The 25,044-nt window shown below is 45.2% G+C and overlaps 2 protein-coding genes across 5 annotated transcripts in view; one reads left to right on the top strand and one right to left on the bottom strand.

Annotated features, from left to right (window-relative positions):
- The window catches only part of LOC8043061 (terminal nucleotidyltransferase 4B), a 47,401-nt gene extending 24,348 nt beyond the window's left edge, over window positions 1–23,053 (bottom strand). For 2 of the 4 annotated variants that reach the window (XM_029988344.4, XM_029988343.4), the window contains exon 1: window positions 22,359–23,053. In XM_029988344.4, the coding sequence (XP_029844204.2) occupies window positions 22,359–22,717 (359 nt within the window). In that variant the 5' untranslated portion in view covers window positions 22,718–23,053. Of the gene's footprint in view, window positions 1–6,394; window positions 6,683–22,358 lie in introns of those variants that run through there. The other 2 variants (XM_040504338.1, XM_029988345.3) reach the window with 2 other exon arrangements.
- Window positions 23,054–23,536: 483 nt separating this feature from the next.
- LOC8043060 (H/ACA ribonucleoprotein complex subunit 2-like protein) lies at window positions 23,537–24,379 on the top strand. The gene has a single exon (XM_002415987.4). It carries the CDS (start codon window positions 23,642–23,644, stop codon window positions 24,203–24,205), a length of 564 nt encoding a protein of 187 aa, XP_002416032.3. The 5' UTR covers window positions 23,537–23,641; the 3' UTR covers window positions 24,206–24,379.
- Window positions 24,380–25,044: the final 665 nt, after the last annotated feature.

Below are 25,044 nucleotides of genomic sequence, written 5' to 3' on the forward strand. Positions count from 1 at the left end.
CTTCCTATCAATGCTTTGCGCCCGAACCGAAACATTTCTGGCACCAGCCCAGTGTTGGGTAAAGTACATCTAAAAGGTACTTCAAGTAAAGTACAAAGTGAGTGAGACGTCATGTACTTTAAGCAAAGTATTAAGTACACTGGGTGCAACGTACTTGAAGTAAAGTACTGTAAATACAACGCACTTTCAGAGTGAAGTGCAAGTATTTTAACAATCTTTCACTATGCCCTTTCATTCCCCTCTACAGTGAGTTTTTAACTGGTATGCATTGCCCAGGGGTAATCAGGGGTGCATGACCTATTTTCAAAAACAGCGGTGAATATTTGATAAAGTCAAGTGGTCACAGAGTAGTTATTTTCAGGAATGGAGCCAAATTCAGAAGTCCGTCTTCTGAATTTGGCTCTATTCCTGAATAACCCATTGCACTGGATTGTTGCACCAAAGGAGGTTAAAGGAGTCATGAAACGCTTTTCCAACTCTTTCCTGTTTAGCTTTCTTCCTCAAGTCATAAATCGCGCATTGTACCAATCAGTTCAACATGAAGGCACTCTAAGTTCAAGAAGACGTAAAGGGGGGAGTCCAATCTTGCTCGGAATCTCGCTTGTGTAGCCGGACACAGCCACTGTCCCCCTAGAAGATTAGCCCGTCGCTCAAAATTCCGGCTAGTTCACACCGAAGCTGACAGTGCTGTGGAAGCTACGTGCTCGTTCGGCCAGCCACACATTTTCCACGTGATCACGCTCTCTCGCGCATACCGACCCGCAGAGAATGAGGTCAGGTGATGAAAGGGAGGCGGCTGATTGGTCCGGCAAGCGCGTAGCTTCCACCGCAATGTCAGCTTAGGGGTAAAGGGATCAAGTGAGGTCCGGTGTCGTGTGACGTGTGCTTGGGCCTGCTGACGCGCTGCGGGGGCCCGGTTATGGTGGCAGCCCGGTGACGCGCTGCGGGGTCCGCGGATGTATCACAGTGAAAAGACGGAGAGCTTACGAAGGGAAGGAGGTACGAAATAGTCCGCTATGTTTTGAAATGTTCGTAGCGAAAGTCAGGCTTCTGACTTTCTACCTTTGTACTTTTGGCCCACTGAACGATGTGCTATTAGTAAAATCCCAATATAAATTTGTTTATTCCAGCCCAAAATTCGTTTCATGGGCCCTTTAAATGTACTAGGAGAGAGCATGACGTCAGCCCCGTAGCTTCTGCAAGCAATCCCGCTCATAGAGGAGTGTCCTCTCCTTAATATGAAAAAAAAAAAAAAAACAGTGAGTGTGCAAGCGCGCTAGAGATAATCATAATATGACACCTGAGATTAAATAGAAGGAAAAGACAAAAGAGAATGTTTCAAAACATTGACGTTCTCCTTTCTAATTTTTTTTTTCGCACCACAGTCTCAGGTGCTACATTGCGGTTAATTTTGCTCTCCTCATTTCTTAAACCTCCTCGCTAGCGCTGACCGACCGAGAAGTAGCGAGAGTTCAAAAAGCTACGGGAAAGCCGCCCCCAGAACAAATGGAGCGATGCGTCGTCTGCTCACGTTTCTGGCAAGAGTAGAATATCCCACCCAGTATTTCTTCGGAGCTGACAAAGCGTCATTTCGTGATACCAATTTAACAAAACCAAATTTGGGGAATGTACTTTGAAATCGAGAATTGTACTTTCCTCGGAAAGTACCAGGAAAAAATACTTTAGGTAAAGTACAAGTACATACTTGACAATGTACTTCAAGTAAAGTACAAGCTTCCTAAACCTACTTCAAGTAGCACTTTAAGTACAATGTAAAGTACTTCCCAACACTGCACCAGCCCAAGAGGCGACGCGAGCGCCAGGCGTGGCTAGCAGGGCACTCAGAGCGCCTCTGGTTTTGTCAGCTCCGCGTTTCATCCTGATGCATGTTCGGAGATTGTGGCAGTTGCGATCTTGACCCGCGCGAAGGCGCAGACAGGAGAAGCCGTAGTTTTGGAATTTCCGCATCACTTATGGAACGAGCTCCCATCTTCCTCGCGGTAACTCCACAATGGCATCGCCTATTTTCTGTTTGTAAACTGTCAGAACATTATGAAGCATGGTGTAAGGCGCAAGAAACAACGGACACAAGGAAGAAGACACACACAGGCGCCCGTGTGTGTGTCCTTGTCTTTTTTTTTTTTTTTTTTTTACGCCTTCACCAACTAACTTAACGTTCACCAACTAGCCCAACTACAAGTTCTTCTGTGAGAACATCCCCGCTATTAAAGTGAAGAACACAAACACAACGCGCCTGTGCATTTTTTTTTCCACGCTTGTTAGTGGCTTTAAAGGGATGGTGAACCGAAATTTGGATTTCAGAAAAAACAATGCAGGAAATGTAGGCGGGACGCTACAATCTCTACACCACTACTCGTAAGGCGATATCTCGAATGGATGGCCGTATTTTTGGAAAAAGAGGTCCAGATTGAACTAGGCCGACGAGGCGCGTGACATCACTATACCGAGTTTCCTCCTCTCTCCGCTTCGCTCCCTCAAGGCTGTGAGGCAGAGAAGACGCGAGGCCGTTCCCTCTCCTTCTCGGAGAAACATGACGACATCATCTCTGTCAAATGCGCCTCCTTTTCTTGAAAAATTTGGTCATCCGTTCAAGATATCGCTGTATGAGTGGTGTTTTGGTGTTTGTAGCATCCCATTGCACACTTTTACCGCGTGTTTTGTGTAATCAAAATTTCGGTTCAGCATCCCTTTAAAAAGTAAAGTTTTTCTTTGTTGCTCTTATAACCGCTCGTACACCCGGTTAGACAAGACTTCGGCATAATCACAAATCTAGCCAACTTCAAGAAGAAAAGTTCCCTTACGTTTCTCCTTTCTGCATTTTTTTTTTTTTTTTTTTTTTTACGGAATTTGGGGTTAGGGAGGAGAGGGTATGAGGCGCATCGAGAGTGGCATCCTCTAAATGTCGGTTGCTAGTTGAAAGAACTGTACTGTCGGTCTTTTACTGAACTATGTTTCACAAGCTGTACATTTTCGATCGAGGCGAAGATGAACATGCGAGATATCCATCTTAAATGTCGTCCCTTCTGGTATACCGTAAAACATCGTTTTGATCTCCCCACCCCGCTGGAAGGTGTTTACAAAAAAAATTGCGCGATTGTCACAGGTTCTTGTTTTGTCTAAACGGTATTTTCTCGCATATTCCAGGTTGAAATGCTTTATTATTTTTTCGTCCCGCGTACCAGATATGAAACCCACGTGACTGAGAACCACAGGAAACAAAAACGTCTATAGACGCTTCGCACACACGCCAGATTACCACCGCCATTGTTGACCCTCTCTTGTCTTATCGAGATGCCAAGCCACTGAAGCGGGCATTGACGAGCCTCCACAAAAAACAATGCTGGGGAGAAGGACACAGTATAATCTAAGATGGCAATAATCTGTCCTGCCGCGCTAATGATCAAGTAAGCAAACGTAGGGTGCCTACTGGGGGCATTCACTGGACGCAATATTTGAGGGCGATGTTTAGTGCGCATGCTCAGAACGAGTTCACATTAATGAGCTGCTAAGACCGGCAAGCTTGATAGTGAGGAATGCGTGCACGTTGCAAAAGAACTGTGGAAACTCGCCGCCAGCACGCGCTCAGCAGTCGCGCACACAGCTATTGGAGACTGCAGCCAATGTCACAAGCACGAGAGCTCGAGTTCAGTGCATTCTTACAGCAGAACAAGCACTCGAGCTATTGGGGAGGAGATCGAACACTCACGCGTCTAGCGGCACGCTTCAGTTGTGGGTACAACAAACCGTATTTTCTTCTTTGTTTTTGATCGGAGAAATCGAAGGTGACGATTCGAAGGCCGCTCCTCGTGCGACCAAAGCACTGATCAGAGCGAAGCGCTCGTGCCCAGACCGTGCTAGGCGATGTTCGTTTTCCTTGTTATGCTGTGTAAGTAAACACCAGGCTGTGGGGACAACAAGCTCGATAAAACCCTATGGTTCGATCTCCTGCCCAATAGAAATGCACGTCTCAAAACCAAGAGCGCGGGGTAGCTCGCGCTTATACTTTCTTCTACTTTTGACATTGTTCACCTTGTCACAAAGGACAGAAAACACACCCCCTTCCTTCGAAATGTTGCGATCCCACCGCGTAATCGCGAGGCAAAAATTATTCCCTGAACTGCAGCCGCGAGCGGCGGCCATGAGAACCACGCGGCATGACGTCAATGGGGGACTTGTAAAAAAGACAGGAAGTTGTGCAAATATCTGCTCGATAAAAGGTAACTTTTCTATAACTTTTGTCGTTCCAACATAAATATAAATGCGTGAAAAAGCTCGTATCATCGACAAAACTTTTATTATACGGAGTTTCAGTGGCGATATCTATCAGAGTCAGAGCCGGACGGGCTTTGACTCGGATAGATCTGTTGTTCGCGCTGCGCCAGCACGTGGTCGCGAGCGGGTGAGTTCTCGCTGCTCACTGATGGCTCTAGAGAGAGAGCTTCACAGGAACCCCGCGCAAACCCCATTGAAGTCACAGCGCACGTGACTCGGAAGATGGTGAAGGAGTTGAGAGGTGCCGAAACCTCAATCTTTGTCCTTTTTTAATATAAAAACTAGGACTGCAGGCAAAAACGGTTTTTTCTTCGTGACTTCAGAAAGGTCGAAACACCAACTCCCAAATTATTTAAGCAAAGCACTGAAACTGTTGCACAGCTCCTTTAAAAGTGAACAAAATATAAACCTTAAAAAAAAAAAAAGGGGGGGGCCTCTGGCCGGTTCTTTTTTTTTGTGTGTGTTCGTGCGTACGGCGCGTTATTTGCTCGCTTTCCGAAGCGACGAACAAGCGCGTGCTGGGCTGAGATCGCACGCTCGGTTTCTGTCTTTCACTCTAGTGGGACAAGGGCATAACCCTCGCTCAAACGGCCTCCGTAAAAAAAAAACTAGATTGCTAGGTTCCTCTTCCATGACTGAGGGTTACCTACGCGTCACAGGATTAACCACGCACTGAAATTTCACGCCGATCATCTAGATTCTCACCATTATGATTGGAGTCGGCGAGCCTATCAAATGGCAGGCACTAGGTTATACTTAGGGTATCCTTTTTCCGGTAAATACCGATAAGCCCCATAAAGTAACCCCCGAGACGGTTTTATCAAAATCGGAGAAAATCGAAAAACCCCGAATTGAAGCTGCCCCTGACTAAGAAAAGCCAAAGATACGCGGGATGAAAATTGGTGTTTACAGATTCCTTTTGTATTAACCCTAAAAAGAACCGCCACTGAACTGTCCACGAGGCTGTTTCATTCCTCGAAACCAAAACCCCTAACCATTTTCGCGTTGTTGCCGATGTTCTCCAAGGTTGGGAAATCGCACACCCGTGTCTTATTTTCTGAAACATAAGTCCCGATGAACGCAAATTGATTTTCTGACCTCGGAAAATAACACCGAATATGTGGAGAAAATACTCCTCCCCCTCCCCCCTCTCTCTCTCTTCCCCCCCCCTTCCCCAAGAAAAAAGAAAAAAAGAAAAAAAAAAACAATTTAAGAAACAATAGACCCCGAACCCTGTTATACTCAAATACGCGCAGTCTACCCACGTTTTCGCGCGACGCTATGGACGACAAGGCACGATATCTGGCTCGGGGAAGTTCAGTATCTAGGGCAATCGTGCACCAATGAGCGTCGCTTGAATCCACAGTGTAAACACCAATAATCGCGGATTACGAGGGTTGGATGCGGGTACAACTATCGATAAAGCTCGCGGATGCGGGCCGGATACGAACATCGAAACCAATCTGCGCACACTCTCGCGGGAAGCGTGTCCCGCCATTCCCGAACCGCCTGCAGCATCGACCGCGAGCGCATCGCTGCCCCACTCGACTACCACCGGTGTCAACAGCCGGCAACTATCGGGTTTCGCGATCCCGGTAAGCTGATCGCGCGGGTCAGTCGCCCGTCCATCCAATATGCAAAAAGTCTCGACCGAGCTCTGGCTTGGGACGGGCTCGGCTCGTCGCCAACTGTCGACCGTCCGTGCGGCGCGCGCAGTCCGCCAACCGAGTGGTCAGAGCAGTGAATCCCTGGCTCATATCTGCCGCTGTCCTGCGCATAAAATCCCTCGAGCTGCGCTGCTCAAAAAAACCACGTCAGCCGCGCGAGCCCAAACAACAACCGCAGGCGCCGCGACGCGTCGAGGGAACGGCTTCGCTGCTTTCGTCACCGCCGACAAAATTCGGTCACTCGCTGCTCCTTTGGCCACACTCACGCACGCTTTTAGGCGAAGCTGGCAGCGCGACACTCACTAACGGAACACGTGTCGCGGCGGGAACTACAGCGACGGTGGTCGAAAACGCGAGCGCGCACACGTGCCAAGGCGTACTCGCACCGCACAAGCACGGCACAGAAACGTCAAGACGCACAAAGAAGGGCTTACCGTTGTAGAGGGTGACACATTCCTCTCGGTTAAAAGAGCCTTGCCCGCTACCGCGAACCGGCACAAGAACCTCGCCCGCTCTTCCCTCCCCCCTATCCCCAGGTTCGCAGCTCGGCGGCGCACACGGCGGCACTGCGCTCCCCAGGTCTCCGAGTGAATGAACCGCGCGCTACAGCCCACATTACGGCACACCAGGAGTGCTCAAACACACAACCACATTCCGAACCGCACAAGGGCGTTCAGCGCCGCTATGAATTTAATCCCTCTTTATTTTCTTCAACAAAAGATGGGAGGTGGAAAGGATGTCACCTTTTAGTTGTTAATATTTATTATTATTTTTTTTTTTTTGGCAAGGGGGCAAAAAGTATCAATGCTATCTTAACGAAAGTAGCGTGCGAAAAAAAAAGGAGACTATCTTCAACCAATGGTGGCCCGGCTCAGCTCTCCGCCACTGCGTACACGTGATCTAGGACCGCGCGCACGCTGGCGCGTTTCCATGCCCACCCTTTCTTTCGTGCATCAGCGTAATTCGGTCATTCTCATCCACCTCTTCACTCCGGAGTGGGTCCGGAGTGGGTCCGGAGTCCGGACCCACAAGCAAGGGACGTCCCACAGAGTACCCATAAAGGAGTGGCGCGCCAGTCGATCCAACTCACGCTCTAAAATCACAATCACTAACTCTCTTTTTTCTTTTTTTTTTTTTCGGTTTACAGGATTGATTTTGTAGAAGGCTACGAGGTAGAAAACTATACACCTTTCCAAAAAAAAAAAAGAGCCTGTGGCTGGTGCCATTTTGAGTGTTCGTGCGTGTGGCGCGTGCTTTGCTCGCTTTCCGAAGCGACGAACACGCACGTGCTGGACTGTGAAGAGCGCACGCTGAACTGCGATTTTGTAAACAACCTGTCCATTTCAGTAGTTACCTGACCGGTGGACAGGGGGCGCTGGCACGCACGGTGCCAGCGCCCCCTGTCCCCTAGAGAAAACTAGGTATTTTCTTATTCACTGATGGCAAGGGGATTTCATAGCCTCACTTTCTTTGCACTGCGGAGTGAATATAGATTTCACATTTAAATATTCTAAGCTTAAATGGTAAAACAAAATGGCTAGGTGGCGTAAGCTACCGCCCGATCCAAAGGGCTCAGCCGTATTCATCCATCCATCCATCCAGCGTCCCGGGAATGTTGTATCTGAGAGGATTGGAGGATAGACTAGAGAAGAGTGGGCTTGGATTCGACCTTTCTTACAGTAAGCTAGGCCAAAAAATTCAGCAATCCTTTCCGGGATTGATGTATGCGGATGATATCGTACTAATGGCTAACAACAGGACAGAGTTGCAGGAATTAATGAGCATCTGTGGTAGGGAAGGAGAGGAATTAGGTTTAGAATTTAGTAGTGAAAAATCAGCAGTCATGATTTTTAAGGAAGATGAAGTTGAGAGGCTGAAGATATAGAATATTACAATTGAGAGAGCTAGTAAATACAAGTATCTAGGAGTATGGATATGTGATGGTGCAGAATATCTCAGTGAGCATGAAAAGTATATTTTAGGTAAGGGCAACAGAAATGCAGCTGTAATGAAAAATGGAGCACTTTGGAATTACAACAGGTATGAGGTGGTGAGCGAGATTTGGAAAAAGGTCATGGTGCCTGGCTTGATTTTTGGAAACGCAGTGCTATGCATGAAATCCGAAGTGCATGCAAGACTAGAAATAAAACAGCGCGGAGTAGGTAGGCTGGCTTTGGGGGCACATGGCGAAACGCCAAACCAGGGAGTACAAGGAGACATGAGATGGGCGTCATTTGAGAGCAGGGAAGCGGTAAGCAAGATAGAATTTGAGGATCGGTTGAGGCAAATGGATGGGCGGTAATGGGCACGAAAGGTTTTCGGCTATTTATACATGAGGAGTATAGACACAAAGTGGAGACAGCGCACTGGGAAATTAAAAGGGAAGTTTTTAGGCTATAGTGGAGATAGGGAAGGCTACAGAAAGAGATCGGTGGCTAGAGGGAATGCAGACGAAGACGGCTCTGGAAAGCTATAGATTAAACAAAACAGTTATTGCCAAAGAAAGCATTTATGACAATTCTAGGGGAAGCTCATTGTTGTTTGAGGCGAGGACGGGTGTTCTGCGAACCAGAACATACACAGCGAAGTACCAGGAAATGGATACAGTGTGCACTGCTTGTGGAGAGGAGGACGAGACGGCTGAGCACTTGATATTCTACTATAAAGGGCTTCACCCTACGCCTACCGAAGACAACATAGATTTAATAAAGTCATTGGGTTTTAGAGACAGTGAAGGAAGAGTGGATTTCAAGACAGTTGAGATTACCAAGCAAAGATTTAGTGAATGGTGGCAGACAGTGAGAGAAAACTAGGTATTTTCTTATAAACTGATGGCAAGGGGGTTTTATAGCCTCACTTTTTTTTCAGTGCGGAGTGAATATAGTTTTCACATTAAAATATTTCAAGCTTAAATGGTAAAACAAAATGGCTAGGTGGCGTAAGCTACCGCCGATCCAAAGGGCTCAGCCGAATTCATCCATCCATCCATAAGGTGGATTCAATTTGGTTGGCTTCAGTTTCAGCGGGATTGCGGCTGTGTTGGTGTGTTATATCGTTTTCGCTTCGTTTAGTGATATAAATGTATCCTTTGAGGTACGGAACTAATGATACAGTGGTAATGGGCCACCTTGAAAACTACGACGTTGTCCCAAGCCTCATTGTGGGCGTTTTAAAGAACACTTTTATCTGATCATGTTCCTCGTTCAGCCAGGGTCGGCGGCGAAACGACTGAAATGAACAGCCGTATTGTACGTACCCGCTGATACTAATTTCTATAAAAACAAACTAATGAATAGACTAATGCATGGAGGCAGTGAAAAAGCAGGTCGACGGCCTAACAATGTGCTGAATTGCCCAGAACAGATGAATTCGCAAGCAGGGATTCAAACCGAAAAATATAACGTTTCAGTTAGGGTTACTGTTGCCGTTTCCTGTTAATATCGGTTTCGTTTTTTTTTTTTTTTTTTTTTTTGTTTTGTGTTTTTTTTTTTAATTTTACGGTTTTAATTACACGCTCCTAAAAACCTTTTTTTTTTTTTTTCGGTTTCTCCAATAATTTGTTATATTGAAATGCTAGACAGTCGTTTTATAATAAACGGTTTAAAATAGTCCCACATATCGAACAACGGGACATTCACAATAACAAGAACTCAAAAAAGTCTTAGAACTTCTAACTGGTCAAAAGTTGCACACGTTTCTAGCTCCGATACTTGTTCACTACATCCATTTGCATAATACAGGGTGTTTCACGAAAGGTGGACAAATTCGATACTGCGAAAACTACGTGTCACAACAAAAAAAGGCTTGTGTCGTTTTGGTACTGAGCCAGGGGCCTATTTAAGAAAATTCTCCTCCGACGTTTTTACTCATACTCCGCCGACGTTTTTGCTCATGCATCGTATCGCTATCGGGTATCGTTATCCAAGGTATCGGAACCATCTACCACAAATCCCTATAAGGGAGAAGATCGTTCCTATACCTCCGATAACGGCACCCCATAACGATACGATGCATGCGGAAAGGCGTCGGCGGAGTATCAGGAATCGTTATCGGAGTCATCGGAACGATCTTCTAAACCTTCCTAGTTTTAGCGGATCGTTCCGATACCTCCGATAACGATGCATGCGCAAATGCGTCGGGGAAGTATCGGGTATCGCTATCGGTAGTATCGGAACGATCTACTAAAACTCTCTTCTAGAGTTTTAGCAGATCGTTTCGATGACTCCGATAACGATACCCCGCCGCCGCCTTTGCGTATGCATCGCATTGTTATCGGGTACCGTTATCGGGGTATCGGAACGATCTACTAAAACTCTCTAATGTAGAGTTTTAGTAGACCGTTCCGGTACCTCCGATGCCTTCCATAACTATACCCGGTAACGATATGATGAATGCGCAAAGGCGGCGGCGGGGTATCGGGTATCGTTATCGGGAGTATTGGAACGATCTACTAAAACTTTCTAACATTCCGACGCCTTTACGAGAGGCCATCAAGAGCGCCGCGGGAAGGTGACCAAGGGAGTGCCTTTGTTCCACCAGAACGCACCAGCTCCTTTCGCACAGCGGACGGTGACGCATGTGGCTGCTTTATGCTACGACATTCTCCCACCTGGCACGTACCCAGGGACTCTCTCCCATGAAGAACCCACTCATGATCGCAGCTTTCTTCGCGGCAGCAACACGAGCTTTATGACCTGCTGCTTCAGCTCCTTCCGTGATTTCACGGGGGCCGCCCCAGATGGTCCCCCCAGTCACGATCCTGCAGTCTTTTCCGCCACGAGAGGCATCGATCAATCTTGGGCAGGGTTTACATGGATGCGACAGTAGCGCATGGAAACGAGAGGGGACCAATCACACACCCCCGATTCTGCTTTCCTTTCCTCTTCTACCCAATCGGCGGCAAATCTCAATTCGCCACGCGCGTCCACCGTCATCTCGAGCTCAAGTGCAAACCCCAACGAACGCGGCGGTCTCAAAACTCCCGTCTCCTCCCCGTCCTGCCAAATAATAATAATAATAAAAACTCAAACTCTAGCTGCGCGAAATCTACGTTTCGCGCAGTCGAATGCGCAGTGTGTCCAGACCTTATTACGATCAACACACCCTTCATCGAAAAAAGGTCCGTTAAAAAGGCAGCGGCGCAATGACAGGAGGCTCGATTCATTATCGGTGACGCGAAGATCCAAACCGAACAGATCTGTGAAAACGCGCCTTCCTTTCTCTTAATTCCGCCGCTTTTCCTTGATTTTTTTTTTTTTTTTTCGTAATATACTTGGGGACAACGTTTTCATGCATTTCCGAAGAAGGGAAGACCGCGAGAGAAAAGCTGTGATCGGCACTCAATATGCGCGAGCACACGGCTACCCATAGCTTTGAATTCATTGCCAAGAAAATGTATCCTTATAAGTAGAAAAGTCACTCATTTATATCAATAAACGACGGAAATTGTTCCGTCTCAAAATGTTACGTGAAGTGTTTTACAACAATAGGGCAATTAGTAGGTCGAAGTATATTTTTGAGCCTGCCTATGTATCAGAAAGAAGAGATAATTCAAGATTTGTCCATTTCACAGCAGAACTGATGTTTTCAAATGCTCTTTTTTCCCGCGGTCCATTGAAGATTGGAATAACCTGCCAAATGACATTGTTGAAACGGCAATGTCAGAGCTGTTTTTTTTTTTTTTTTTTTTCAAAAGGGTCAATGTTACTTCTAACTACCGTTGTGCATTACTTCTTGAATTGTGTTTCACCTTGTGTTTGTGGCGTACAAATTTTATGTATGTGCCCCTCCCTACTATAATGCATCTTCAGGCGATGTAGGTATGAAATAAATAAATAAATCGCGACAGAAAAAAAAATAGAAAAAAAAGATAACGAATGACCGATTTTTTTTTTTTTTTTTTACGAGTATAGTTTAGACAACGGATCACACACGTAAACGCACCTGTACACCTTTCCCTAAAAGCGTGAGAGGGAGCATTCATTGCTGTTTGTGTGTTATGCACGCGCGAGCGAGCTCTGGCTGGACTGTGACTTTAGCATGTGTGGACCGTGATTTTCGTGAACAGTGGAAACGTCTATACAATCGACGCTTAAACGAAGGCCTGTCACCGCCACTTAATACACGGTGGTCAATGCAGGCAAGTGAATTTAGCCGAAACCTTTCCAGTATAAGTATATAGAACCTGAAGGGACAGGAAAACATTCTTTCATGTAGCCGACACCCAGAGTCACCTCTGGAAATCGACCCAAAGAGCGAATGAAGTCGGACTTGGAAATGAATCTAGGAAGCATTCTTCACACACGAGTCCCGTTTTTCTGCGGCAACTTCGAGAATAAATAGGGTATTTCGCTTCCGAGCTTTCTTGTTCTCTTAGTCGGCAAGAGTTAAGAAATAAACTGTAATAAAAAAAATTAAAAAAAGCGGGTTTCGTTGTTATAGTGCACGAACTCACAATCGTGTTTGACACTAAATAGACAAAAGAGGCAGTTACCTACGACAGAAAAATTCCACGGGAGACAAACTTCTGAGCTGCCGTTTCTTGCTATTTTATTTACACAATCAAGTTTTGTGTTTTTTTTCTAGCCAAGCTTTGGTCTAACTTTACATCAATCACTACAATGGCAGTCTTTTTTTTTTTTTTTTTTTTACAAATAAGGTATTTTATTTGTAAAATCTACTAGGATGGTAATTATTTAAAAGAAAGTTAGCAATCCTGTTCCGTAGTGTTCTACCTCGTCGATAAATTTGTACGAGCCACAGACAACACAAGCACATTCTAGAATTGATCGACCCAATAAACGTAAAGTACAAGTTGTTATAGTCGGTTACAAGTCAAGAAGGTAGGAGAAGCTCCTCCCACAAGTGTGATGCGCCCGTTTCAAATCTCTCCGCAGTCGAAAGAAGAGTTCACTGGAAACGCTCCTTGTTCCGCTTCAATGGATTCCCACTTGTCTCCGATCCCACTTTTTAAGAAAGCGACCTTTGTATTCATCGGAGAGGGAACCGAGCCCCTGAAAGCAGCCTTTGTATCCATCGGGGGGGAAGCTAATCCTCGAAAGTCGTATTTGTTTCCGTCGGTGGGGGAGAACTCTAATCTCCCTCTCGTGGCTTCCACAATGCTAAGTCAAAGTCGAAAAATAAAGCAAATATGTACAGAAAGGCAAGACCCTCCTCGCGCGTTGGCCGCGACGTCAAGGAAACGGTGGGACGCTATTGGATGCGGAGGTGGCGGAGGGATATCTGATTCCCTTTGAGGGGCATTTGCCGCTACCTTCTTAACCTGTAACTGACTATAGTAATTTTAATTTATTCTAGTCACAATATATGAAATTTCTTTAGGGGATGTTGAACATTATTTGGGCGTTTCTCGTTAAATATTAGGCATGAAAGTTCCACGCTGGATCACCACAGGAGGAATGAATAAATAAATAAATAAATAAACACCCGCACAGCAACTGCTTGATGCATTTGTTAATGCATATCCATCTAGAAAATACACATATGAAGACGATAATATTACACTTTCCTAAACGATTCAAACATGCTTAATTTCTTTTCGAGCTCAATTTCACCTGCCTCCGTACACTATTTCTTAATAGCATATTCAATCGTGCTGCAACTCGCCCAAGCCACTGTCCTCACGTATAGCCATGTAAATCACACAATCATTAGCCAACGGGTTAATCATATGTAAACATGTACTTCAACAAATGGCAGGGCAATCAAATTAATTCATTAACTTACCGATTAATCAATTCATGTATTAATCGCCGACGACTTTAATCGACAATTAATCAGTCAAGGTGGGAACTTGACTACCTGGACTCAAAGAAGACGTGTCTAAAAGCCTGATTATATTTGCAACAAGTGTTATTCTCCTGTCGGAGAATACTTGCTCTTGTTTGCGATTTGCTGCGTTCTTCATGGTACTACGGTAAGGGGGTGAGAAATTAATGAAGAACCGTGTTTTTTTTTCCACTGTTTTACTCTTGCAGAAAAAAAACAAGTTTTGTGTATAATTCATAAGCTGGCGAAGTAGTTGCTCACATTATTTGATCACACAAAAAAAAAAAAGAAAAGATTGTTGCGTATTAAACGTGTACGTTGTTAAAAAAACAACTGATTTTTAGTGCACTTTAGTTCAGCACATAAAAGGAAGACCAGTACCGCTCCGCAGGGCGTCGATCTTTATTTTTTTTTTTTTTTTTTTTTTTTTTTACTGCGGATCCTTTAACAGGTGAAACTGAGTATTGGCGATTTTCATCACGCGTTTTCGAACCTTCTTTCAACGGCTTCGTCTTTAGACCGGCAGGCGCTGCGAATATCTGATTCGTTCGAGAAGACTGGCAAGCGAACCTGCCGCCACAGCTTTCTGTTTTAGACGCTAGGTGCCGTCGATTACGCTGGAGTACTTACAGCTTAGTAACTTAAACGGTACTTAGCAGCTCGAAAACTTGAAGCCAGCTAAAAGGTGTGCACATTTTTTTTTTTTGTCCTCTCCTCACATCTGCAGACCAACCCATGGCATTTCAATGTATGAAAAACAAATTAGTAAATGAAATGGAACAGCATCATTAGACATATTGTTTCTGCATGGTTAAGGCTACGCAGATCCTATTTTCGCACTACTTTAACAATTCGTACACATTAAACCGATTAATTAGGCCGAATAAAGGTCACCGACTACTCGGTTAAAAATCGTGACGCGATGCACAACCCTACAAATTGCCATTTTTCAGACCTAAATACAGGTCAAATACGAAAAAATGAACGACAAAGTACAGACACACCACACTCCCCTGAACAATGCAGCCTTAGAAAATGATTTCTTTGAAGAAGAGCTACTCTCAATAAACTGAGAGAGAGAGAGAGATGTTTAAGTAGAGACGCGTGCTGAATAAAAATAAGGCTGTGGCATATAGCATTACGCAAAGTTTTGGTATCAATCTCTGTAAAGTATATTTGCAGCAATAAATACTTCGGAAATATTTCCACAAAAACAAAAAACAGAAAAAGAAAAAAAAAAATACGCTAATTGCCCGCTATTACCACGGAAACGTGGGGGAGAGTTTGCAAACTCTGCTCCTCCAATAAAGTTACTTTTCCAACTTCGAACTTGCAGAGTGAAACCAATGGAAATGGCATGAATGGAGGTCTCAAAAATTGGGAGCGGTTCTACTCGGATCATGACACGATCCGAATTTCAACCATAGCCACACTTTTAGCACATTTATTTATTTATTTAAAACCCTCATTTTTAATTTTGCGCGGTGGCGGCGCACACAAAGTTTAGTTGCCTTTATCCGAGTAATAAACAAATCGCAGTATTACACGCATAGAATTGCAGATGACTGAGAACCTTAACTTAATATGAGCAGGAGTGCCTCAGAAGCGATGACAATTACGTAGTCAAATGACCTATTTGCCTCTAAAATGGCTACATAAAACTGCACGCCCTCACCTATACATCCACAAATATGTCGACAAGAAAAGTACAACAAAATGGACACCTGTGTAATTAACATTTGGACTGCCCAACATAAGAATTTTTTTCCCCCTGTGTCACTGTTGTATTCCTCTCTGCCTAGCATTGATTTAGGGTGGTGCAAACCTCTGCCCCGTGTCCACCTTCTTACGAACCTAATATCTAAAATGAACCCCCCCCCCCCCCCCCCTTCAAATGGAGATCAAATTGCTAGAGGTGAGTGAATCAAAAGCAGCTCAGATAAACCGCTGGACTTTGCTGAACCCAGGTAACGCGATTCGAAACTATGTTCCTCAGCCATGGCACACAAAGATTACCGACTCCCTGCTCGCTGATGCGCGTCGTGGTGCCGAAGGTGGCATTCGCTGACGGCCATAGTTCTATCCGTTCCTGCTTAGCGCGAGCTTACGATTAGCCTCCACAACGCTTCTGCAACATGCACTGCACACCCCCAAGATTGTAGTTCTCAGACGTAAGTCTTTCCGAACCTGCGTTCATCGCGGCGAACTCGCTTTTTGGCCGGCAACTTTGTTAGATATCTACGAAACAAAGCTGTAAAACAGCCATAGCATCTTACAGTGATGTGATTGGTCCGAGTCATCTTGAAGCAGCTCTTGGAGCAGCCAAAAATCAATTTTGGAGCACAAAAAACAAAACAAAAAAACTTTTGTAGCATGAGCGCACATTCATTTTTATTCGTACCAATGCAAACATTATGTCAAGATTAATGTGTCGGCCTGTCCAACTAAAAGGCAATGTCTACATTGCCTTCTCACTAACGTTCAAACCTTTGTTAGCATCACTTGCACAGCAGGAGTCCGTCGAACACAAAACTATAGCGTTTAGTTGCGTGGAGAAGCACCAGGCAGGGTGACAAGAAGGTAAGTGATGAAGGACAGCACGAACTGCTGTGAAGGGTTATTTTAGGTACTGAATCCCACTGAAATAGTACAATAATATTGAGCGCATAAATTATTGTTTTCTCCGAGTTATAGAGGTTTTAATAAAGCTGCAATTTATAATTCAGATAAAAAACAAAGCACTTGTCATTTGATTATCAACGTCCATTACATTTTACCTGCAGAACTGCATTACAAAAACGGCAGGTGAACGAAACTTAAAAACAATCTTGCCGAACTCATTCAAGTTCTTCCCGAGATTCCATGCACTGCTCCTGCCAATTTACTCACATCTATAGGACAGTGATAGCTAAACAAATCAGTTGGCACACATAAATAAACATATAAAAAGAGTGCATATAAATGTTCTTGCAATATCAAAAAACCCTTGCTAAACTTCGAATTGGAAAAAGGTACCGACAGGATATCGCGGTCTATCATATATACGAGCTGAAGTTGTATTCAGGAATTGTGTCGCGTCTCGCTCTGGAGGAGTGCTTTTTTCTTAATACGGGCGCGCACTGCGGCGAAGCAAGGCACGCAAAATCGCGATGCCTGCTCCGCGGTGTACGCTTCTCTGCAGTACATCAGTGCGCAGAGAAAAAAAAGGAACTTAACGACACTAGCTAACCCTCCAGAATGAACAGACGACTAACATAGTGCGGTATTTGAGACAATAATGAATGAAAAGTTCTAAAAACCTGAAAACTCGCAAACCATATCGTAACGGTCCGGCCGGGCAGCGAGGCCTGAGCTATTAGGGGGTTTTCGTAGATCGTTTTCGCCGTGCCGCAAGGCCCTCCGCAACCCGCTACGATAGCGGGAACTCCACAGTGAAGGCTATCGGCGCGCAGGCGCAGTAGCAATTTCTTCGCTGCGGAACGCTTAGCGGAGGGGGCAGCGCGGTCTACGAAAACTCCCTTAGTAGACCGGGTTTCCCCCTCCGCTACGAAGAAACCGCCACTGCGCCTGCGTACCGATGGCCTTGGCTGTAGTGTTCCGGACAGCGGAGGGGAAAACACGGTCTACTAAAACTAGCTATTAGCGAGTTTTAGTAGACCGTGTTTCCCGCTCCGCTAAGCCCCTCCGCTACCCGGAACTCTACAGCCAAGGCCATCGGCGCGCAGGAGCAGTGGCGGTTTCTTCGTAGCGGAGGGCTAGCGGAGCGGGAAACACGGTCTACTAAAACTCCCTATTAGCGAGTTTTAGTAGACCGTGTTTCCCCCTCCGCTAAGCCCCTCCGCTACCCGGAACTCTACAGCCAAGGCCATCGGGGCGCAGGTGCAGTGGCGGTTTCTTCGTAGCGGAGGGGGAAACGCGGTCTACTAAAACTCCTTATTATATTTTCAATATGATCAAAGTTAAATTAAGTTTTGGCGCAAGGTTGGCGCAAATACCTCACATTTTGGTAAAATGTAGCGGGACGTAGCAGGCTGCGCAGTTTGGCGCAATTAGCGCAGCAATCCCATCACTGATTTTACCCGACTAATCTTAACTGCTCTTGCGACTAGGCCAGTCGTAAGTTTGGCGGTACTGGGGTACAAATTTCGTGTCACATGATGGCCATGCAGCTGATCACAAGGGTTGCCATCATGCTTGAGCCGATAATTCGCCAATTTTCCTCTGGTCAACCTGTTGGGGTCTTTCCAAACTTCAGAGCCACTGAAAACAACACGGTAAACCACCGTGGCCAGTATAGAAAAGCACTCCATTAAATTGAGCGATTAAACAAAAAACAATTTTCGACCAGTTTTAGCACATTTGCGCTTGGGAGCGACAGTCTGCGGCGGCTCATTACAAAAATGTGAACCCATTTGGCCCACCCGAAAACGCCGCTTCGCGGCGTCCGACTATTCGCTAAAGTGTCATTCGGTGAAACGTGGGCCTTCGCTAAAACGTCATTCGATCAAGTGAGTGCCTCCCCTGTCGCGTTTGAGGGGCTGCCATTCTGCATTCTGGAGAAAGGTAGTCTGCTTAAAGCAGCATTTGGAATCTTGGAACTTCCAAATTATATTTTTTTACTTATGACAAGTTCAATAACCAAAATGAAATCGAGCCTGTCAAACAGGTGGCCCATTTACAAATTTTAATTCTAACATACTTCAGTAGCATTCCCGTCCATTCACTGCACATCATAACTAAGTTGAACTAAGCTGTGCTAATCTCGAAGATAGACATGTAAAGAATCAGTGAATCAATCAATTATATGTATGGTGAACAAAAGTCTAAATATATATGCAATGCAAACAATCCATAACCCACACCGCCTTGGGATTGTGTGAGAACCTCAAGCACAGCACTGCACTCGCATAATCAGGAATAGATGTGCACTGTTATTATGCCAGCTACCTTGAATCTTATGCCATAAAACATTCTCCATTTTTGGGTTACGACTGTTTTTAGAGGAGGAAATGTCCCTAAATTACGAGGTGCAATTTTTTTTTCTCTCTCTGCTTTGTGTAGTTTTGTAGATATCTCAAAGTTTTGTTTTGGGGATCTACGGCAAAACCGAAACTACCAACTTGAGCATGATGGCAACTTTTGTGATCCCCTGCATGCTGATCACAAGGTTCGCTTATAGAAGATAACCAGGATATGTTACAGGAATTAGCTGAAATATGGGGAGAGGAAGGGGACACATTGGGCATGAATTTTAGTAGTGACAAGTCTGGAGAAATGGTGTTTAACAACGAAAAGAGGGAACCCCTGAGGATACAAGACACTGTAATAGACCAAGTAGGAAGCTACAAATATCTGGGAGTCTGGCTCAATGAGGGAAGGAAATATCTAGAAGAACATGAAGAGAATGTAATTAGAAAAAGGAAAAAAAATTCGCCTATTATGAAGCTCAAAACACTATGGAACTATAATAGATATGAAGTAGTAAGAGGTATATGGAAAGGAGTGATGGTACCAGGACTGTCTATTGGCAATGGCATACTGGGCATGAAATCAGGTTCAAACAGGATTGGAAATTTGACAAAGAAGCGTAGGCAGACTGGCAGTGGGGAGCGCATGGAAAGACACCAAAAATAAGGGTGTACTGATGACATGGGTTATCGTCTTTTGAGAGCAGGGAGGCAATTAGTAAGTTGAAATTTGAACAAAGGTTGACCGAAACGGATGATATGCGGTGGGCACGAATAGTATTCAAGTACTTACACATGAAAAGTTTTAAACACTAAATGGACAAACCGAACCCGAAAGCTTACATCTAAATACCTACACAGTAGTGATGGGGCTGAGCAGACTACTTCAGTGGAAAAGGGAGTGAAAGAGGCAGAAAGAAAAATGTAGGAGGTAAGAACGCAGGAAATATCAGCTCTAACAATGTACAGGTCACAAAAACAAAACATAAGAAAGGAAAGGTGTTTGAATTCACTGGGACGCTCTTTATTCTTTGAGGCAAGAACGGAGTTTTGAGGACGAGGAGGAGGTATATGGCTATATTTCAGGAGATAGACACATTATGTGAGCCTGCCATAATGAGAGCGAGACACTTAAGCACTTGGTTTTGAAGTGCACGGGCTTTGTCCTGCCCCCCCTGAAGGGGTAACAGATTTGGTCGGGGCCATAAGCTTTGCTGGCGACGATGAAAGGACGGAGGAGAAGAGGATTACAGTCAAAAAGAGATGATAGGAAGACTGGTGAAAATTATCTAGGGAAAATTGAATGATGCACAACTAACCAGCACAGCTGGGGACAGGCCGGACAGAGGAAAATCGGGACTCCCTCCCGTGTGGCTCCAGCCCAAAGTCTCAACCCTGTCCGCCAGTGGGTCAGGTGCAGGGGTAATGATGACAAGGTTTGACCAGAGGAAAATCGGCGATACATCAGAGGTGTATATAGCGGTTTGCCATTAGTGTAATGTTTCGGTAGTGCTCATATTTTGTCTCTGTAAATTGATCCATTTCTTTTGGTTAGAGTTTTGACCAGAGCCTTAAAGACAAAACACAACACCTTATTGTTTACAACTACAAAGACCCAAGGCTGAGGAACACATAAAAGGGTTTGTCTCTTATCTGTTCCTCAGTTTCAGGTTTGTGTAAGTATGAATATCATCAGTTCGCTTGTTGTTGAAGTATCATTATAGTGACATTATTGCTGTGCATGTGTTCTATGGAATGTGCATGTATGAGAATGTTTCAGCAGTAAAACTGTTTTAGAAAAAGAAGAACCACTTGTGCTGCACTGTAACTGCTCCAACATCTTATACATCAATGTGCAGCTCTGACATCACACTGCTGTGGCAGTGCTGCTGTGAGAATGGCACACATACAGACGGTTCACTTCATGCAAATCTTGTTACTGTGCACACACCTGGTTTGGGCAAACATGGGCTTGTTTATGGACAATGTGTTGGTTTATATCATGCAATGATAAAAGCTCAGCAGATAATGGCGATGGATACTCGAGACTACAGAAACAAGCTAAAAGGATTGTCAGTACTTTTGATTTACTCAGTCTCGCATATCTATCTTGATTTCGGTCCAGTCGGCTGCCTTATTATACATGAACAAGTGAAATCAACATGTATTTATGGATGTGACGTCGACCTTTGCCCATTTATTTTCCCCATGGCTCGTGAAATAAACAGTATTGATCTTGTACACTTCATTATATTCATGGAGCAATGTGGGAGCCTTCACAACGATTGGAAAAATTTGAAGTGATTTTTGAACCAGTGATTGAAGGGTATAACAAATAAATGAATTAATCACTCACTCAATGATGTTCAACATGGACAAAGAGTTTAAAACATCAAGCATATTTTTCGAATACAATGAATGAACGTGTCTGTGCAAGCCAGTAAAAGACAAATTGTATGTTTCACTCCTGTAGGATCAGCTTCCACGTAGAGGTCAGTAGTTCCATACTCAAAATTTCGGGAGCATTTTTTGATGGAGCGCTCTTTAGTCTTTTCGGTACTCTTGTCAAAACAACACATTAGCTTGTTTTCTATTCCCAATAATGCAGGGAGTACATGACACTGAAATCAACTATAGAGCCCACCAACCCAAATGTAGAAGTGCCCCATCTTCCCTTTAAAGGGAAGATGGGGCACTTCTACATTTGAGAAAAAACGCTTAAATTGCGTTCATTTGGCCTTTAGATTAACAGATATCAAAATTGTATTTCAATGCGACGCACCGGAGAGCCATACGAGCAATTTCAAAATAGGACTGAAGCCCCGCCTCCCTAGCCTTGGGCAGCCAAAAGAGCCGTCGATGACGTCACGGACAGCGACTGTCTTTCGCGTTTTTCTCGCGTTTAACAATACTTACGCAGCAAATGGTTTGGGTATTCGGGTTCACGGGGTAAAAATACACTTGAATTCACTTCTAACTCATTTTTTCCAAGAAGCTCCGTAGCTTCCCTTTAAGCTCAGCGAATTCGAAAAACCCATGGTACATCCTTCTTTCAGGTTACTGAAGCCCCCTTACTCCTGCTTTCCTATGTCCGTGAAGCAACGAAATATCCAGACAATGCGAGTGGTGTTCCATTCATTCAATTTAAAAGAAAAAATCCTATTTTTCTGTTGGCGAACTGTGTGTACATATGTATCACTGATGGCGGCTATTGTTTGACCTTTACTTTGGTAGCAATGAACGTGCATAGGCTCCACTATGTTCCACGGCAGTTTCACTGCAAAACCTGCTGCCGCGGCCTGCAGGAACACTACCCTCATGTCGGCACGGCGTGCATGAGCCGTGCCACGAGCGAAGCTCAGCATTTTCTGTGCAGTCGGCCGTGGGAGCCGTCCTGAGGGCGCCGAAGTCGCCACAAACACTTCGCGGTACGCGTATTTGGCTCAGCCTGGGTTCTGTCGCGGCAAAACATGAGCGACCAAGCTAGCACGGACGCTGGCCCGGACTATGCAACCTCAGCGCGCCCAGGCTGTCACGTGACCCGGCACTTTGTACGCCACTATGGGAATCTCGCGGCAGCACGCCACGATGGCCCCAAATACTGAGCAGCTTTCAAAGAGCATTTCGAAAAAGACCAACTCACCCGAGAATGCCAGGACGGGAGCGTTTCCCTCCAGTTCTCCACGGCGTGCCGCCATATTGACTGATCAGATGGAGGTTCTTATTGAGAGCATAAGTACTCGCGCGGTTCTCCCTTTTTCGCTTGGTCGGGTTGTAAAACTTGTCAGTTCCGGCTGTCACGTCGCTGCGACCGTTCACGTTCTTCCTCTGGTCGGCGACACTGTCCGTTGTGCTGCAGAGGGGTATGTAGTCCGGAGCACGCAAACTGGAGTTGTTGAGATCCATCGTTTCTAAGCCTTGCTGGGTTTCCCAGACCGAGTTCCAGAGTCGTAGAGCCGGCCCGTGATGTTCAGGCTGATACCAGCCGATGCTTGGATCCATCCACTGGACCGAGCACAGAGTACCAACGGAAAGGCTCACCCGTGCTTCTATCGACTGCTACCAAGATGCAGGGGAGGGAGATCAACGACACAAAAAGAAATTGTTACTCCCCTGCAGGAATTCAGCGAGCTACAACAGATAGCGAGCGCACGCCGCTCGGTAAGGCAAGCCCCCCTTAAGAGCGCATGCGCGGTTCTGCGTACTGCTCCTAAGCTCCTAACCTCGTTCTCGATTACTTTGAGAAACAAAAGGCAGCAAACAAAGTAACAAAGTAGTTGCGATTTTTCTAATAAATCTAAAATTACTTAATAGATTCATTTACTTTTAGTTCGTTTCAACCAAAAGGTGGCGCTAGATATAATCGACACCAAAACTCATCGTGAGTTCCTGGTGATTTCGTGCAATTGTTTTATTCATTCCTTTTTACCTTCTGGTATTCTGGGTTATAAACTACAAATTTAAATTTGTGAACACACGTGTTATCGGACTTTTCTCTGCTAACATAAATTGATTAAATATATATTGAATACTAACGTGCGTGGTAGGGGTGGTAGGGGTGGTAGGGTAGCTACTCAACGGTGGTAACTAGCGCCAAAATATCTTACAGGCGTTAAATTGTAAGAATAATTGATAAAGTTCTAAACTTCCTCATGACACCTGGAAGCTCAATTCTCTGGTTTAACAGGCGAAATGTTGCATCTTCGATATTGATAAATCATACTTGGATCGGTTGACTTGTGCAAAACGTAGCACTGACCAGGCGGCGCAAGCGGCCCTCCAAATGAAAAGGCATGGCGGAGCAGTTGCATTCGTTATCTATTCGCTCAACCGCCTTAGCGCCACATGCCACATTGTTTTCGTAGTCCTCGAAGAACGTGTTGTTGATTCGATTCGAGTCAAGATTGCCGCAACACAGGCTTTGCAATGCCCAAAATCAAACGAGAGCGCACCGAAGAGGACTACGCGGACGACGGCGTGACGCCGCCGAAGAAGAGCAAAAAGGACAAGTCATTTTCGCTGGAGACAGTAAAACAAGAACACTTGGATGATTCGACACGTGCTGACGAAAACGGCGATACCGAGGAAATGACCTACGAAGAAAAATTGCAGTTTGTGAACGCAATCGCGCACCCGATGGCTTCGAAAAAGTTCACCAAGAAGCTGTTCAAGCTTGTGAAAAAAGCTTCGAAGCACAAGGGCTACGTGCTGAACGGCTTGAAGGAAGTGCAAAGCAAGATTCGCAAGGGACAGACTGGTCTCGTCATCTTGGCCGGAGACGTGAGCCCCATCGACATTTTCAGCCACATCCCCGGCATCTGCGAAGAAAAGGGCCTCCCATACGTCTTCACGCCTTCGCGTCGAGACATGGCCACTGCCATGGGCATGAAGAGACCGTTGATCATCCTTATGATCAAGGAGCACGCGGACTACAAGGAACTCATGGACGAATGCTCCGAAGTGATTCAGAACCTTGATGTCATGGTGTAGGTCACCGCCGAGCGTGCACCCCACACAGAACCAGTGGAAACCAGGGAATTCAGCGCTGCCATTACAGTTATCCCGGAGAACGGTGGGCTTCATCTCGTATTGCTGTGCAATACCTGCCAGAGAGGGCAGTCATTGCTTGCATGAAAAATCATTAAAAAGCTTACAGCACGGTCACTGTCCTTATCTATAAGCTGTGTAGGAAGACAGAGTTTTAGCCAACATTATACTGACATTCCTTCAGAGCTGAAAAAATCCTGTTGACAAGTCCAATGACTACCATTCTTAGACTTCCCAGAACGTTTTCCAAGCCCTTCATGCCACGCCTGCAGCATTGGAGTCCTGCATCTAACATGGATGAGACCTGAGATTTTAGCCTACACTATATGATGGTGAGCATCACATTGCCTCCCTTAGCTGCCTCATACCACTTTGAATCATACCCTTGATGAAATGCTGTCAAACCACCAGCTTATCGTGAAAGACGAGACTGCCACAACACATGAAACATTTAATTACAACTACCTTCCCCAATAACCTGGTCTGTGATTTTGCACACTAGTTCATCTAACAAGCCACTCGTACAAACATGTACGAGTGTCACTAACTGCCTGTGAGTGGATCAGTAATGTTAGTGAACTATCTGTGTTCTGCTATACTCTGTTTCTGCACAATTTGGTAAATAGCAAGAGCTACAGCCCCTGCAAGCTTTTAACTGCATTGGAGGAATGCACATGATAATGATCCCTGTGAATGTATTCTAGTGGTACACTGTCCATTGTAACGAAAGTGGTTAATTTGAAACATCACAAATCCACATCAGATCACGAAATCCACAGGGG

The sequence above is a fragment of the Ixodes scapularis genome, unplaced genomic scaffold (genome assembly GCF_016920785.2).
Source record: "Ixodes scapularis isolate PalLabHiFi unplaced genomic scaffold, ASM1692078v2 PGA_scaffold9__187_contigs__length_104089568, whole genome shotgun sequence".
Taxonomy (NCBI): domain Eukaryota; kingdom Metazoa; phylum Arthropoda; class Arachnida; order Ixodida; family Ixodidae; genus Ixodes; species Ixodes scapularis.

What these genes read in the sequence shown, in the direction of transcription:
- LOC8043060 (XM_002415987.4), top strand. Translation starts at nt 23,642, where the DNA reads ATGCCCAAAATCAAACGAGAGCGCACCGAAGAGGACTACGCGGACGAC.